We start from the raw sequence: 15,934 nt of genomic DNA on the forward strand, positions 1-15,934 counted from the left end.
TTAATAACCAGGTAGCTTCCCAAATGCAGGGAACAGAGAATCCTTTTTTTTTCTCCCCACCGGAGCCAGATTGGTGGAAAATGAATAATTATGGGCTCAGGGATTCAATGAATGATTACAGCTCAAAGTAATATTCATGTTTAGTTTTCTAAGAAACATGTTGTAGGAGATGTCTGGTCAATGCAGAACAGCCCTACACATTGTGAAGGCTTCCATGACAAGCTGAATAACATCATGAATCCAGTCATTTGCCTGGGCTTGAGCAAAATAGGCCTGATTATATTTTTATAGATGACAAAAAACCCTGCTTATCATGGTTGCATTGCCGGGAAACGGCTGCTTGGAGGATAGGGTATCTCAAATGAAGTGGTCTACACTTTCTTCAGACCTAAATCCCATTAAAAACCTAGACTTTATTTATTTAGAAGGTTCTAACTCTGAAATCCTGAACCTCATTAACACTGAGGGTACCCCTTGAAAAAAAGTGGATTGCCGTCGACTTGTCAACAACATCAGACATTGCTGTCAAGCTTTATTTGATGCTCAAGGACATATGACAAGTTACTGAGACATTGATATTTCTGTTGTACTATATCAACCACTGTTGTTAACCTAATTTAACTAAGCAGAGATGGAAGTCATGTGTTTCAGGTGATAATTCTTCCTATGTCTACATGAGTGGGTGGAAATGTTTAACATTCGATGACAAAAATAAAAACATTTTGAAAAGTTGTCATTATCGAGCTATGCCAAAATCTAGAACCACAATTAAAGGAAGCTGGCCCTCCAAAGCCACATCATTACTGGTGCCCAAAAAGCTAGGGTTTTTGGATGTTCCAGTGGGAGGTCAGGCTGCATACATTTGAAAATGGGCTGTGGTGAGGGGCTCCTTCAGGGGTACAGATGTCTCTGTCTGGGATCAGCTGGAGGAACTCTGCTGGTTTCACCTGAAAAAGCGTCAGACCTGTCCAGTTCTGCACAATATTGCACTGGACAGTCGGGTTTAAAACAATGCTCTGCAGCATAATGAACTGAGGTTCATTTGAAGGGTCTCAACCAACCAAAAATGTGATTGTTTCTTTCTTATGTTTGGCAAGTAAGCTAATAAAAGTTAAAAAAAAAAAATTATACATTTAAAGAGACATTGTTAGTTTGAAAAATTATGTTTAGTGTTGTACATGTCTCTTATAGCGATTTATACCACTAATCTGTTACCATAGTTGATCTTTTATTCAGTTAAGTCAAAGATTATCTGGCTGTCGAAGCTATGAATAAATAGAGGCAAGGTCTGTAAATGTTTGTTTCCATCTACCAGAATTATCAACACCTGATTGTTCATAAATAGGAACTGTCAAACAATTTTAAAAAATACATTTTTGTACCCAAATCTGATAACTTGATTATATATATTTATTCTCAATAGGTAGTAAATATTTAGTTTTTTCAACGTAATTCAGTCTTCCTTGAACAGTTTTGTTTTGAAGCAAGTTGCTTTACTTCATCCAGAAACCTGAAGTTTTTAGAAACCAAACAACCAGGTTTACACATATTTGATGAATTGGGGATTCGGGACATTTCCCCTACAAAGCTGGTTGACATGCAAAGACTACAGGAATGCTATCAGCTATTTTAAAACTCTTGGCACTGAAAAAAGTGAGGACCAGGCAGACAGGCTGGTGGAAGGAGCAACAGAAAGGAGGAGAGGAGAAAGAATGCAGAATGTGTCTTTTTTTTAATGACGGCTCTGGGATTTGAGAAATAATGTGTGCTGAGAGATGCCGGCTCTCTGGAGAACCGGAGTCGGCTGGGGATTTATTAAGGGCCTCCACCACAAAGCCCCTTAGGGAAAAAGGTAACTCACTGCCTGTAGGTGTGTGTATGTGTATGTGTGTGTGTTAAAGAGAGAGTGTATACACAGGCCCTCACATATATACGCAGATTCACAGCTGTGTTTGGACAGAGCGCCCTTGTCTGTGACCTTTGTTTTGGTCCTCCTGGGCTCTCTGGCCCTCATGAAGCGGCCCCAGCTAAATGAATCAGTTAGTGCCTCTGAATCAGTCTCTCGTCTCTGCACTGGAAGGAAACCCACATCCCCTTACTTCCCCATAGCTGCGCATTTCAGCCTTAATAACACCAGATTTAGTTTCTTGAAAGAGTCACTTGTTAAGTCTTCACTGCTATAGACTAAAGAAACACATTGAAATGAGGAATGTTTGTTTTATTATATCTCATACCTTTATATCAGCCATCAGCAATTGTAGTAGCTCTTGATGAATTGGCTAAAAGATAAGAAAAAAGAACTGCAGCAACTTGAAGAGAGATTTCATATATCCTAGATTCTTTCTTTGCTTCTGTTAAAGAAATTATATTGCGATGAATCATAAATCACGGTAAGATATAAGTTGAAAGCAAAAAGCAGTCTGGTGTTGTTTTGGTAGAATGGCTCAAATTGCTTTGACAGACTGCAGTTTTTTTCTTTTTTACTTTTCTTGTCCAGTTGTTTTAAATATTTGTGAGGTTCTATTGCTGGAATGTTTCAAAAACTTGCCAATATATTAGGGGTCAGCAACCTTTACCATCCAAAAAACCTCGTCTGCCTCTTGTCTTGCCATATTAATTTTGTCCAGAGTCACAAAGTTAAACCGCCCTTTGAAAAGTTAGTGTATCATTTTGTTCTAAATACTCAATATGGAATTTGGTCAATGAATACATCTAGAAATAAAGTTTATTTTTAGATTTTGGAACAAAGAAGAAAAATCTAACTGTGTGCAATTATAAAAAAGCAGTTTGTGACCAAATAATATAATAAAAATTGTTAATTGAACTATGGAGAGCTGTTTCATTCAAAATTAAATAAATACATAAATACTGCTATTGATAAATTATTAATAAATATTCCATGAAATAAATAAATAAATATTCCCATGAAATAAAACAAAATAATTATGTTTAAAAAAAATTTTATTTTATTTTATTTAATTCATTTCAAGATTTATTTAATTTACTTAAAGATTTTTTTATTATTTATTTATTTATTTTTCCTAATGCAGTTTTATTTTGTCACACTTATTTTGTAAAGCTACTTTACGTATTTCAGTGACTTTCTTTTTAACCCCGTTTCTCATTTTAAGCTCTTTTTATTTCATGTTCTTATATCCAAATGAAGGGGCGGAGTTTTATCTGCATTGCAGCATGTCTGTAACTTTTTCAGCTCTTTTTACTGAAGAAAGCAGTTTTGATTCTGTTTAAAAACAATGAAAAAAAATAGAAAACTTTGTTTTTGAGATTTATACATTTTTTTCAAATTTTTAAAATCAGATTTAGTAATTAAATTCCCTAAAAACCAACATTTAACTAATTAATTTTAAACATTATATAGCAATAGATATACGTGATACAGCAGTATTACTACTGCTGCTAACCTGATGAGAAAAAATTATTATATAAATATGAAAATAACAATAATGGTAGCTTTAATAATAATACATGTAATATGTAGTAATTTATTTGGTTGTCTGGTCTACATGTGGCTCTGGAGAAGGCTTTGTACCCTGAACCTTGAGAAATTGTGCAAGAGTACGGGGGACCGGGGATACTTTTAAGGTCTATCTGGGCCTTGCGAACCCAAAACAAGAGTTGTATCCACATCTTCAGCTCCAAGGTAATGTCGTTCCGATTGTGAATTGCTGTCTATGGTTGGGTTCTCAAGGTATAACCAGTGAGATGAGGATGTTTGGTTTGGGATCCTCAGGGTCTCATCTTTGCTTTCTGCTCATGATGTGGTTCTGGTGGCATCTTCAGGCCATGACCTTTACTTTGCACTTGAGCGGTTTGCAGCTGAGTGCTAGGCGGCCAGGATGAGCTGCTGAGGGTCTAAAGCAAAACTCTCTACCCACGGGCCCACCTTTGTTCCAACCCTATACTATGATCCTTAAACACAGATCATGGCTGAAAGAATGAGTCCCTAGATTACCATGAGTTAGTTTTTGTTTTCCAGTTCATAAAAAAAAGTTAAGGTTATTCAATTTAAAATGTTTCAGATAGTTAAAAAACAAAAAGTTTGCATACCAGACAAATGCCTGCCTCTTTTAAGGTGACATGGTTTGAAACAAAGCTTAGCTTGCCTGGCGGTAAAATAAATTGTCAACTACAAGCTAATTAGCCAACTAATGTCAGTTGTTTCACAGGCAGAGCTAATTAATAGTACACGATAAGGCGCAAAAGAAGTTTCTTGCTCACAAATCTACATTTTTCTTTAAGTGCAGTTTCTGCTTACTGTAACTCTGGACAATCTCTGGTCCCTCCTCCACTGCTGCCTAGGGATTGGTTTGTTTTTTAGAGCGTGGTCAGGAATAATACTGGGTGTGCCCTGGCTTGCTTAGGTTCCTGCCTTTAACGCTTTAGTGAAGACACAAAAGCAAATCGTGTCTTGCATCATGGTCATTTCTTTAATTTAGTTGGCATGGGGATAGATTGTAACTTCTTGATGTTCCAGGTTCTCCAGTGAAAGGTAACAGACACAAAATACAGGCACCAAGCACTGAACAGAAGCTCTGTTCTTGGCAAAGCCCACACACATTGTTAAAAGCACGAACCCTATGTTCATTGTTGCTTGCATAAGAACAAAGAGATTCAGCAGAGAGGAGATGTTCCTTTGTTTAGCACCACAATCACAGATATACACTCTGCAATTTGTGGTCATTGAAAGGTCTTAAGTATGCTTGTGTTCATTTTGCGTTCAATCACAGACACAAGTAAAGTTTCAGCCAAAAGATTTATTTTGACCTGATGAAGTTAAAAGAAAACTGTTCAATCTTTTCCAGTGAAAATATATTGTGCTATGTGACGAGAAGGGCAGCAACAAATAAATACAGTTTTCATCCTGCAGACAGCTACTCTTCCAAGTCCACATTTATAAACTCTGTATAATAATCCTGAGCCAGTATGTGAACTTGTGTGACCTCTCGTGTCGCAGACTGCAACAGCAAGCACGACTCTGCCTGACGATAGTGCAAGGCCCCGTCTATCCTGGCTTGTCGCCTGTCTCCGTCTCCTGAATCCGAAACACAATGAAATGTTTATAGCTCCCATTTTAGCCTCATAAGTCCTCGTCTTTGTTGCCGTCTCTCAGCGCTCCGTGTCTGCTTGCTCGCTGATAGAAAACACATTTCTCTTCTGAGCACTACTCCGGTGTTGGCAGGAAGTTCACACTGCTGTCAGCGACTGTTAGGCTGTCTGTGAGTCACAGGATACACACAGCGAAATGCTCTCTCAGGACATAAAGTTTTATCACATCTGAAATTGTCTTTTATTTTGCATCATTTCCTCCCAGCTCCATCTCCCTACTGTCAAATCTAAGCAGTTTAGCTGTCACTATAACAAGTGGGAAACAGCTTTACTGAGCTGTTCAATAACAGTGCTTTCCTTATGACAAATAAAATGTGCTTCTATGGAAGAACTAAGTGGAAAAGGATAAAAAATAGGTAATATCCAGTGAATAAAGGAGAAAAGGCTACATGGAAACAGAAAGTGATAAGGAGGGATCTGATAAAAAGGGTCCTCAAGGCACCTCTCACTGTTATTCAGTGAGCAGAGAAGGTCTGAGTGCTGGAAGCTATGTTTGTACAGCCTGTCCCCAATTTCCTCTATCACTCTGCCACTGAAGCAAAAGTTGTGTTTAAAATGTCTGGGTTTCAGATAACCCCGTATGCAGCTTCTCTCTTAGCTTCGATGTGCCTTTTTAACAAAAGTAACCCCACAGCTTTATCCTGCCACTTCCATGTTTCAATGTTGGAATGGTGTGTCCTGGGTTGATCTGCAGTGTTAGTTTTCTACCACATACAGTCATATTTATTTAGTTTGAATATGTGTTTCGATCTCGCTTGCTTGTCAGATTAAAGTACAGGTATGAAACATACTTTTCTTTAAGCCCATATTTCTGTATTAAGTCTTTTATTTTTTTGAGGTAATATTGTGATCTTAAATATGAACAAGATTTAGTAGCAACAAGAATCCTTCTTGAAACAAGAATCCTTCTTGTTGCTACTAAATCTAAGTTACAGACTTGTAGTGCTGGACTTCTTTTTGTTCTAAGGTATTTTTGGAAAAGCTTACATGCACTCACCTCTCTGTTGGCGAGCCAGCTAGGTATGAAAGGTGGTAAGCAACAACTTGTTAAACCGAACACTGCTGGTTTACTGCGTTGGCTCTTTTGCTTTATATTAGATGTATGTTACCCTGCTTTTTATTGGGGGTTTGACCTCCCTCATTGAAACTCCTTCTGGGGTGTTGTCACAAAGCTGGAGGGAACAGGTGCCCATTTTCTAAATGACAAATCTGTGTTCCATTTCTCCTCATTGAAAATAGTTTGTGCATCTCTGAAAAGCTAAGTTTAATGAACGTTTAGAGTTCAACATTTCCTTTAATTGCTCATGTTGCTGTGCTGCGTTGAGTGAGAGCACCACCCTCTGGACTAAATTATAATGTGTTAAATCATATGTTTTCTTCCCCTGCATGCTTACAGATGGTAGTTTAGTCATATTAAACACATCTTCTGCTTGCAGGTATGGAATGGACTGTCTGATTCAGTTTGAGGACTTTGCAAACATTAATGCTTTTCGTCTGCTGAACAAGTACCGCAACAAATACTGCACATTCAACGATGACATCCAAGGTAACTGAAATGTCAGCAAGGTATCCACAGATTTTTTGTTTGTCATCACAATGAAGAGCGTAGGTTCAGAGACAACTGAGGTGAAAGCAACAGAAATGGTCCATAGAAAGATGGGCGACCAAAAAGACCAAAGGACCAGTAATTCCTAATGGTTCCTCCTTACAAAGCCGAGTTCCAGATGGCAACTCAAGGTTTTGTGATATGTGACCTGTTCACAAAAGAATTGGCTAGAGCGTGGAGTACATCTTAGAGAATAAGAACTCAGTTAAAAATACCTGATACATAATGTCCAGCTAAAATAATGTTGCTTTCTTAACCCCAGCAATACACTTGAAACCACATTTTTACATTCACTGTGAAAAGGCCCATTTTTTTCCTACTGTCTGACATTAAATCAGACTAGGCTGTTCTTATTTTAGGTCAGTCTACCAAAATGATTACTATTCAGTAAATCCCAGAATAATCACAGATAACATTTTTAAATAATACTTTATCACTTTCTTAAAATTCAAACATTTGCATATATTAAGATTACTAATCCTTTCATCAGTCATTTTCTACCGCTTATTCCATAGTGGGTCACAGGGGAGCTGGTGCCTATCTTCAGCTGTCTATGGGCGAGAGACGGGGTACACCCTGGACAGGTTGCCAGTCCATCGCAGGGCAACACACAAACAACCATGCACACACTCATTTATACACCTAAGGGCAATTTAGAGACCAATTAACCTAACAGGCATGTCTTTGGACTGTGGGAGGAAGCCGGAGTACCCGGTGAGAACCCACGCATGCACGGGGAGAACATGCAAACTCCATGCAGAAAGACCCCAGGCCGGGATTCAAACCTAGGACCTTCTTGCTGCAAGGCAACAGTGCTACCAGCTGCGCCACCATGCAGTTGGTAGCACTGCAATTAAACTAATCCTTTCATTAGTTTGTAAAAAGCCAGTGATGATGTTATGACTTTGTAAGTTTCTAAAATGTTAAACACTGCTTCCTTGTGTGTCATCATGGGAAAATAAAAAAGAAATTAGCCAAAATATTGGGAACAGAACTGTGGACCTCCACAAATCTGGTTCATCCTTGGGTTCCATTCCAGGATCCCTGAAAGTCCTACATTCATATGTTCAGACAGTTAAACACAGGTATAAACATGGCTACTCAGAAAGTGTGATTATCAACAGTAAAACTATTTATATGCCAACATGGTCTGAAAGGCCACTCAGAGAGGAAGAGGCCATTACTCCAAAAGCAACATAAAAAGCCAGAACACTGTTTGAAAAGGCATAAAGGGACAAAGATCTTACATTTTGAAGACATGTCCTGTGGAAAACATGGAAGTTTTCATAATCACCATTACAACATTTTTTTTTTAAGAAAAAGGTTTCAGTTTAAATCGTCAGAACCTCATCCCAACTGAAATACAGTGGCAACATCCTGTTGTGGAGGCGTTTTGCTGAAGATGGAACTGGTGCACTTCACAAAATAGATGGTATCATTAGCAAAGAACATTATGTTGAAATGTTGAAGCCACATGTCAAGGCAACTTACCTTTGCGAGTTTTAGGAGTTAAGTGGAGTGTTGTTTAATAGAAGAAATACACAGTACACAGAGACAAAGCTGCAGGCTGTGTAGAGCGTACTCCCACAAGCTCCTGCAAGTCACATCTGTAGATTTGTTGTGAGGGAGACAATTTTTCCACACATGGATTAGTCATTACAATCTCTAAACCCTAACCTCATTGATGACCCACCCATCAGCAGTGTTAGATTATGGAAAACAGTCTAGTCAACTCTAAATGGAAAAGCTGAAACACTGCAGAACAATCAGGGTAAATTTGGGCCAGTAAGGTGTGGAACATTTTATTGTTTATGATGTCATTAATAAGTTTAATGAGCAGCTGAGTCTTCACTGTTAAATAACTGTAAGGGTTTCACTTCAGGATATAAAGACATGCCTTACATTCGTAGACATGTATGGTATACACACTACAACTAACTGCAGTTTTAATCAGTAGTTTTTATTTCTTTTTGGAACCATTTAAAACTCACTCGTTGATGTGGCACATTTAACATAAGCATTATAAACCCTGTGTACAGAGTTAGAAAAGTCTAATAGATGTGACTCTCTGTATTCAGGCACAGCAGCAGTAGCAGTAGCAGGATTGCTTGCCGCCCTCCGCATCACCAAAAGCAAAATGAGCAACCACACCATTGTGTTCCAAGGGGCAGGAGAGGTAAGTGAGACATGACATTTTTTTCCATTTACCAAAGCATTAAAAGGAAGATCACATGTGCACAGATAGTCTTTAATGGGACTGATGAGACATAGTGTCACATCTTCTGCTTTTCTCTGCCTCCCTTCTCTGTTGCTCCCAGGCAGCGATGGGGATTGCTGAGCTGATCTCCATGGCCATGGAGAAGGAGGGACTTAGTAAAATAGAAAGCTTGAAAAAAATCTGGATGGTTGATTCAAAGGGTCTCATCGTCAAGGTGTCTGTCTAGGCCTGCAAACACACACATACACAGACACACATGAAGAAAAACAAACAGAGATGCAGATAGAATTCATATTTGCCAGGAATTTCATGTATGCTCAAAGGTTTTCATTGATTTTCTTTGGGTAACTTGTGCATTTCAAACCAACGTAGTGGGCTTGTGACCATTAATTTTCAGCTGGGTAGATAAACCATACATCCATGTTTTTTTGTAATAATAATCTTTTTATCAGGTTTTTGGATATTTTTAATCTTGATTTTCTCACTCTGGATCCTTAGGGTCGAGACCACCTGACCCATGAGAAGGAGAGATTTGCCCATGAGCATCCCCAGATGAAAAACCTGGAGGATGCGGTTCGGGATCTGAAACCCACAGCTATCATTGGTAAACAACCCTTTTGTAAATGTTGTCTGCTCATTTCCAGACACACTGTTCAGTAAAATGGATCGCATTGAACTTAAATGTTCATGTGTCTCAGGTGTGGCAGCTGTTGCCGGAGCTTTCTCTGAGCAGATCATCAGGGACATGGCTTCCTTCAATCAGCGACCAATTATCTTTGCCCTCAGCAACCCAACCAGCAAAGCTGAATGTACTGCTGAGCAGTGCTACACATTCACAGAGGTACTCAGTGCTGCACAATTGTATTTCAAATATATTCAATATGGATGATACTGCACAAGATTTATCAAGTTTTCACCTGCTGAGACTCATTTCACCTGATACAGATTTCTCTTTAGGAACTAAAATATAAGGAAAAATATGGATTGAAATATTATTCTGGCCTTTCTGCCTTGAGTGCTCTTTAAATATTTATAATAGGAGCATAGGTGCTGTGTGTATACAGGTCCTTCTCAAAATATTAGCATATTGTGATAAAGTTAATTATTTTCTATAATGTAATGATGAAAATTTAATATTCATATATTTTAGATTCATTGCACACTAACTGAAATATTTCAGGTCTTTTTATTGTCTTAATACGGATGATTTTGGCATACAGCTCATGAAAACCCAAAATTCCTATCTCACAAAATTAGCATATTTCATCCGACCAATAAAAGAAAAGTGTTTTTAATACAAAAAACGTCAACCTTCAAATAATCATGTACAGTTATGCACTCAATACTTGGTCGGGAATCCTTTGGCAGAAATAACTGCTTCAATGCGGCGTGGCATGGAGGCAATCAGCCTGTGGCACTGCTGAGGTCTTATGGAGGCCCAGGATGCTTCGATAGCGGCCTTTAGCTCATCCAGAGTGTTGGGTCTTGAGTCTCTCAACGTTCTCTTCACAATATCCCACAGATTCTCTATGGGGTTCAGGTCAGGAGAGTTGGCAGGCCAATTGAGCACAGTGATACCATGGTCAGTAAACCATTTACCAGTGGTTTTGGCACTGTGAGCAGGTGCCAGGTCGTGCTGAAAAATGAAATCTTCATCTCCATAAAGCTTTTCAGCAGATGGAAGCATGAAGTGCTCCAAAATCTCCTGATAGCTAGCTGCATTGACCCTGTCCTTGATAAAACACAGTGGACCAACACCAGCAGCTGACACGGCACCCCAGACCATCACTGACTGTGGGTACTTGACACTGGACTTCTGGCATTTTGGCATTTCCTTCTCCCCAGTCTTCCTCCAGACTCTGGCACCTTGATTTCCGAATGACATGCAGAATTTGCTTTCATCCGAAAAAAGTACTTTGGACCACTGAGCAACAGTCCAGTGCTGCTTCTCTGTAGCCCAGGTCTGGGGAATGCGGCACCTGTAGCCCATTTCCTGCACACGCCTGTGCACGGTGGCTCTGGATGTTTCTACTCCAGACTCAGTCCACTGCTTCCGCAGGTCCCCCAAGGTCTGGAATCGGCCCTTCTCCACAATCTTCCTCAGGGTCCGGTCACCTCTTCTCGTTGTGCAGCGTTTTCTGCCACACTTTTTCCTTCCCACAGACTTCCCACTGAGGTGCCTTGATACAGCACTCTGGGAACAGCCTATTCATTCAGAAATTTCTTTCTGTGTCTTATCCTCTTGCTTGAGGGTGTCAATAGTGGCCTTCTGGACAGCAGTCAGGTCGGCAATCTTACCCATGATTGGGGTTTTGAGTGATGAACCAGGCTGGGAGTTTTAAAGGCCTCAGGAATCTTTTGCAGGTGTTTAGAGTTAACTCGTTGATTCAGATGATTAGGTTCATAGCTCGTTTAGAGACCCTTTTAATAATATGCTAATTTTGTGAGATAGGAATTTTGGGTTTTCATGAGCTGTATGCCAAAATCATCCGTATTAAGACAATAAAAGACCTGAAATATTTCAGTTAGTGTGCAATGAATCTAAAATATATGAATGTTAAATTTTCATCATGACATTATGGAAAATAATGAACTTTATCACAATATGCTAATTTTTTGAGAAGGACCTGTACATGGTCTCTGTAAAACCTGGTCTTTATTTAAAAAACAAAGACAAAATGATTATAAAATTAAAATTTTAAACAAGCTTTAGCATCCTATATTGGAAATAACTGCAGATGAGCGAAGTTAGCATTACAAAAACAGCAGTTTCCATGTGTAATCCTTAAAAAATGTGGATTGTGATCTTAATTCCGAGATTTTATGACGGCAGCCAATTTTCAGATCCAGCCTGTTCCATGACAGACAGAGGCTGAATGCTCACCAGGAAACAGCAGAGCAACATTACTGTACACCATTAAGCCTTTCTGTAATCTGTTGAAAGTCTTCCCATTCAGGTTTTTGAGACTGAGGCTAGCTAGTCACTGCTTGTAGACAATCTACTAAAAAACTTCAAATTCCCACAGCTGATTTCTTGGTGCATCTGTAATTTTTATGCATGTCTATATTTCTTATTTTTTGCTTCTCACTACATGTGTTTTTACTGAATGCTATAGTTTGTCTATTTATTGTTAGATTTAGCTTTGTATGTTATACTTAGTTTTCTTTTAACCTAAGTATTAAGCTTCTTAACCGGGACCTGAGTCCGAATTTCGTACCTCAACATGTAACTGTGAGCTGGTATGACAATAAGAATCCTTGAATCCTTGAAACCTTGAGATTTCAACGTTAACATACATTTCATTGAACACCTTTTTGCTGCAGGGGCGCGGCATCTTCGCCAGTGGCAGTCCATTTGACGCTGTCACCCTGCCTGATGGGAGGACATTCTATCCTGGTCAGGGCAACAACGCCTATATCTTCCCCGGTGTAGGCCTGGGCGTCACTGTCTGTGCCCTGCGAAACATTACCGAGGATGTCTTCCTAACAGCTGCAGAGGTGATACATGAATGGGTGTATATGTGCAACCTTTCATGTTCATTTATTTTTATTTCACAATTTATTTCAAATTGAGTGTATGATGAAAACTTGAACTATTGATTTAAAAATGGGCTATGACAGGTCATATCACATACCTGCATGTAGCTTAAAATCCTGCAACTACACTTAATGTTTATATAGACATAGGATCATTTCAAATTGAAAGCAATTCCTCTGAGACACTTGATTGTCAATGCTGATATAAGGGGTGTGTTCGAAGGCTCTTGCTGACCTGGTGACTGAGAAGGACCTTGCAGAGGGAAGACTCTATCCTCCTCTCAGCTCCATCAGGGAGGTTTCTCTTAAACTGGCTGCTAAGGTGAGATTCTCAGCACAAAATTAGATCCAGCCTGTCATGTCAGCATTGACCCTGGCGACACAGCGAGATCTGTAATCTCAAAAAATCTGCATCTACAGATCATGGATTATGCCTATGACCACAAAATGGCCACGCTTCGTCCAGAGCCGTCCGACAAAGAAGCACATGTTCGCTCAATCTGTTATAGCACTGACTATGATGACTTCACTGTTGACTCATACCAGTGGCCAGAGGACTGTATGACTGTGCAGTCATGTAAACTTTGATGTTCTGCACACAGAAACCAAAAAGCCCTTAAAAAGGAGAATTACTACTGACATGCAATGTTATCCAAAGACAAAGCGTTGGGATGTAAAATATATGTCTAGAACTTTCCCATTGATTATATTGCTGTATTTAAAAATAACTGATGACAGCTCGAGAATTATTGGTTTGCATCATGAAATACTGCACCAGCTGTTGTCACCAATTTGTTTTACAGTAAAATATATGGGGAGGGTCTTTTATGTTTTACCTTTAATTGTACTGTAATAGGTAGTCACTTTATCACTGTATCAGCTAAAATCCAAAGACACTTTGCCAAATAAAGAAGCTTTTGATTAAACATTTTCTGTTTGGTTTAATGCTTCCGTATTTTCAAAGGTTAAAAAACGATTAGATTTTTATTTCTGTTTGAAGAAATCGTGTAAAATGTTCCCCTCAAACGTGGGTGATGTTATGGCTCCATCCAGAGGTTAGCTAACGTCATTGTAATCTAAAAGAAAGGTAATCCATGCATGACTTCATAATGGACTATTTGGGCCGATTTAATTGCCTGTTGTTAGGCATTTTTCAGAAACTAATATTCTTTTCTCAGACTTAATGAGATAAAGTAAATAAAACTAACAGTTTACAAAGCACATGCAATATGAGATGTATGACAGACATGGAAGCAGCAGGTGAATTAAACTGCGTTGGGATCCAGCTATATATGGTGGCGTGTGGATTAAATTGTGGGGGGAGATAACATTATTTAGTCAATCAATAACTAGTCAAACAGTCTGTAGGCTACCAGAGACCTTCGTTGGCCCATTGCCCAAGTCCGTCTGAAGCCAATGCATTCAATAAATAAACAGAGCAGTCAGCATCCAGTTTTTAGCGTCCCACCCAAAGCAATGCTCTCAGAGCCGTTTTTTCCTCTCAGTTTCTTTCATTCACTCAGCCACAAAATCCCCCAATCAGCCTTAGGCGACCCTTGCTCTGTCATCATGATCAATATGTCTCAATGTCAGCACCATCCAGGGGCCAGTTGAAGTGTGCAGGCCACAGTACGATTTTGGCAGTATTTTTCTGAAATACTGCCACCAGCTATAAGAATATTCATCCATTTATGTAGAAATTTTAGAACTAATTAAATTTTGCAAGTTTTTTTGCTGATATTTTTTTAGATATGTAACTTTTAGCTGTTTTACGTTTTACTTAAAGCATTTACTGGTTCATGTTTTTATTACTCAATAAAATTTATTTTTGGATGTTCTTTTAAATATTAGCCATTAAAATTGGTTATGTTAGGAAATGAAAATATCAACTTGGTAAAAGTTAAAAGTCATTTCAGACAGTTTCTGTGCTGGAAATTAAGTTTGTATCTAGCTTTAGCTAGCTTAGCAACAGCACTAATGCCCCTGTCAAACTGGCTAGCAAGCTTAGCGTAACCCTGAGGTCATTGCAAGTGAACGACATTCTGTATCTTAGCTGTAGTTGTCAGGGAAAGGATTTAAATGCCAGCTTATTAAATTTAAAAATGAAAATGTATTATGTAACATTTTACGGCTTAATCACAAACCAGTTCTATATTTTTGTTTCTTGTCAACAAGGAAGAGCCAATAAATTCTGCAAAATTCATAACTCATGAACTGATTATACATTTAAATAGTTTATTGGAACTTCACCAATTTATTTAAGTGTCTTTTTGTGTCTGATCATTTCTGCACATAAATATTAATTAAAATCTACACAAATAAAATGCAAATTCAAAATTTTCCAGCTGTTTTATTGTTTAAATGCAAACTGTTTGTTTTGTGAATGTACCTTTAGAAATAAATAAAATATTCACAATAATTTAGGTATTTTGTACCTAGCGCATCTTCCTTGCCTAATGATTTTATATTTAACTGACGTTTAGTGACATTTATTCCTAGTAGCTTAGTGACTTGCTTAGTTTAGTCATATATGGAAGTCTTATAGTCATTTCATTCCTATCTATCACCATTTGGTTCAGTATTTACTTCTCATAAAATAGCATCGTACAATACCCAAATATGACCTGTTTTCTCCATTATTTTCAATTTGTCATGCCCTTTTCTGCACTTCTGTCAAACTAACTGTTCATTTATTACTACTTGAGGGTTGGGCCATTTATGTGATTCATGTTTTTGTATTTGCACTCCTACAGTTTGTTAGACGAAAAAAGAAATACCAAGACATGTTTTCCTCTTCCAAACCAGTGTTAATTTTGAAATTACATTTCATTTTAGTTTAAGTCACATCTTATCCATCAGTATTTATTTTAGTTTTTGCCTAGTTTTAGATTATGAAATGTTACTACACTGACAAGATGAAATGTACAGTAAATTTAGATTACTAAAATATGAGGTCATAGAGAAAAGCTTTTTTAGGAACTGAAATCTTTAAGCAAACTCTTTTCTTTACAGCTAGGAAAGAATTTCCCTTTTTTAGTTTCAAAAACCAAATATCCTAAATAGTTATGAATATGTAAAAACTCCGCAATATTCTTCACTTAAATAAAAGTTGTGACAGCAGGGTGAGTTGTGCAAGAATCTGAAACATTCAAAATAGCATTTATTATTTCAAAACCGGAAATGATCAAAAGTATAACTGCATGTACAGTATGTAATATTCAAACTGTGGATGTACAATGTTGCTGCTAAATGTTGCAGTTCACTCACTTCCTACCGCCCAGGAAGATAAAGTCCAACTCGTCGCACCTTTCCACATGACCACAATAAAATCAGAATAGACTCATAGTTCATAGTTGTTGTCCTTCAGGATGAATTTTTCATTTATTTCTGTGTAGTTTTCTAGGAGCAAATGTTTGTTAACAAAACTATCATGAGACTTCTGTGTC

At 38.2% G+C, this 15,934-nt stretch overlaps 1 protein-coding gene across 1 annotated transcript in view; it reads left to right on the forward strand.

Moving 5' to 3' along the window:
• The window catches only part of me1 (malic enzyme 1, NADP(+)-dependent, cytosolic), a 101,739-nt gene extending 88,325 nt beyond the window's left edge, over window positions 1-13,414 (forward strand). Inside the window, exons 7-14 of the mRNA XM_047358645.1 lie at window positions 6,564-6,673; window positions 8,812-8,909; window positions 9,052-9,165; window positions 9,450-9,555; window positions 9,650-9,792; window positions 12,276-12,449; window positions 12,712-12,810; window positions 12,909-13,414. Of these exons, the coding sequence (XP_047214601.1) occupies window positions 6,564-6,673; window positions 8,812-8,909; window positions 9,052-9,165; window positions 9,450-9,555; window positions 9,650-9,792; window positions 12,276-12,449; window positions 12,712-12,810; window positions 12,909-13,076 (1,012 nt within the window). The 3' untranslated portion in view covers window positions 13,077-13,414. The remainder of the gene's footprint in view (window positions 1-6,563; window positions 6,674-8,811; window positions 8,910-9,051; window positions 9,166-9,449; window positions 9,556-9,649; window positions 9,793-12,275; window positions 12,450-12,711; window positions 12,811-12,908) is intronic.
• The last annotated feature ends 2,520 nt before the right edge of the window (window positions 13,415-15,934 follow it).

Source organism: Girardinichthys multiradiatus, chromosome 3, assembly GCF_021462225.1.
Source record: "Girardinichthys multiradiatus isolate DD_20200921_A chromosome 3, DD_fGirMul_XY1, whole genome shotgun sequence".
NCBI lineage: Eukaryota > Metazoa > Chordata > Actinopteri > Cyprinodontiformes > Goodeidae > Girardinichthys > Girardinichthys multiradiatus.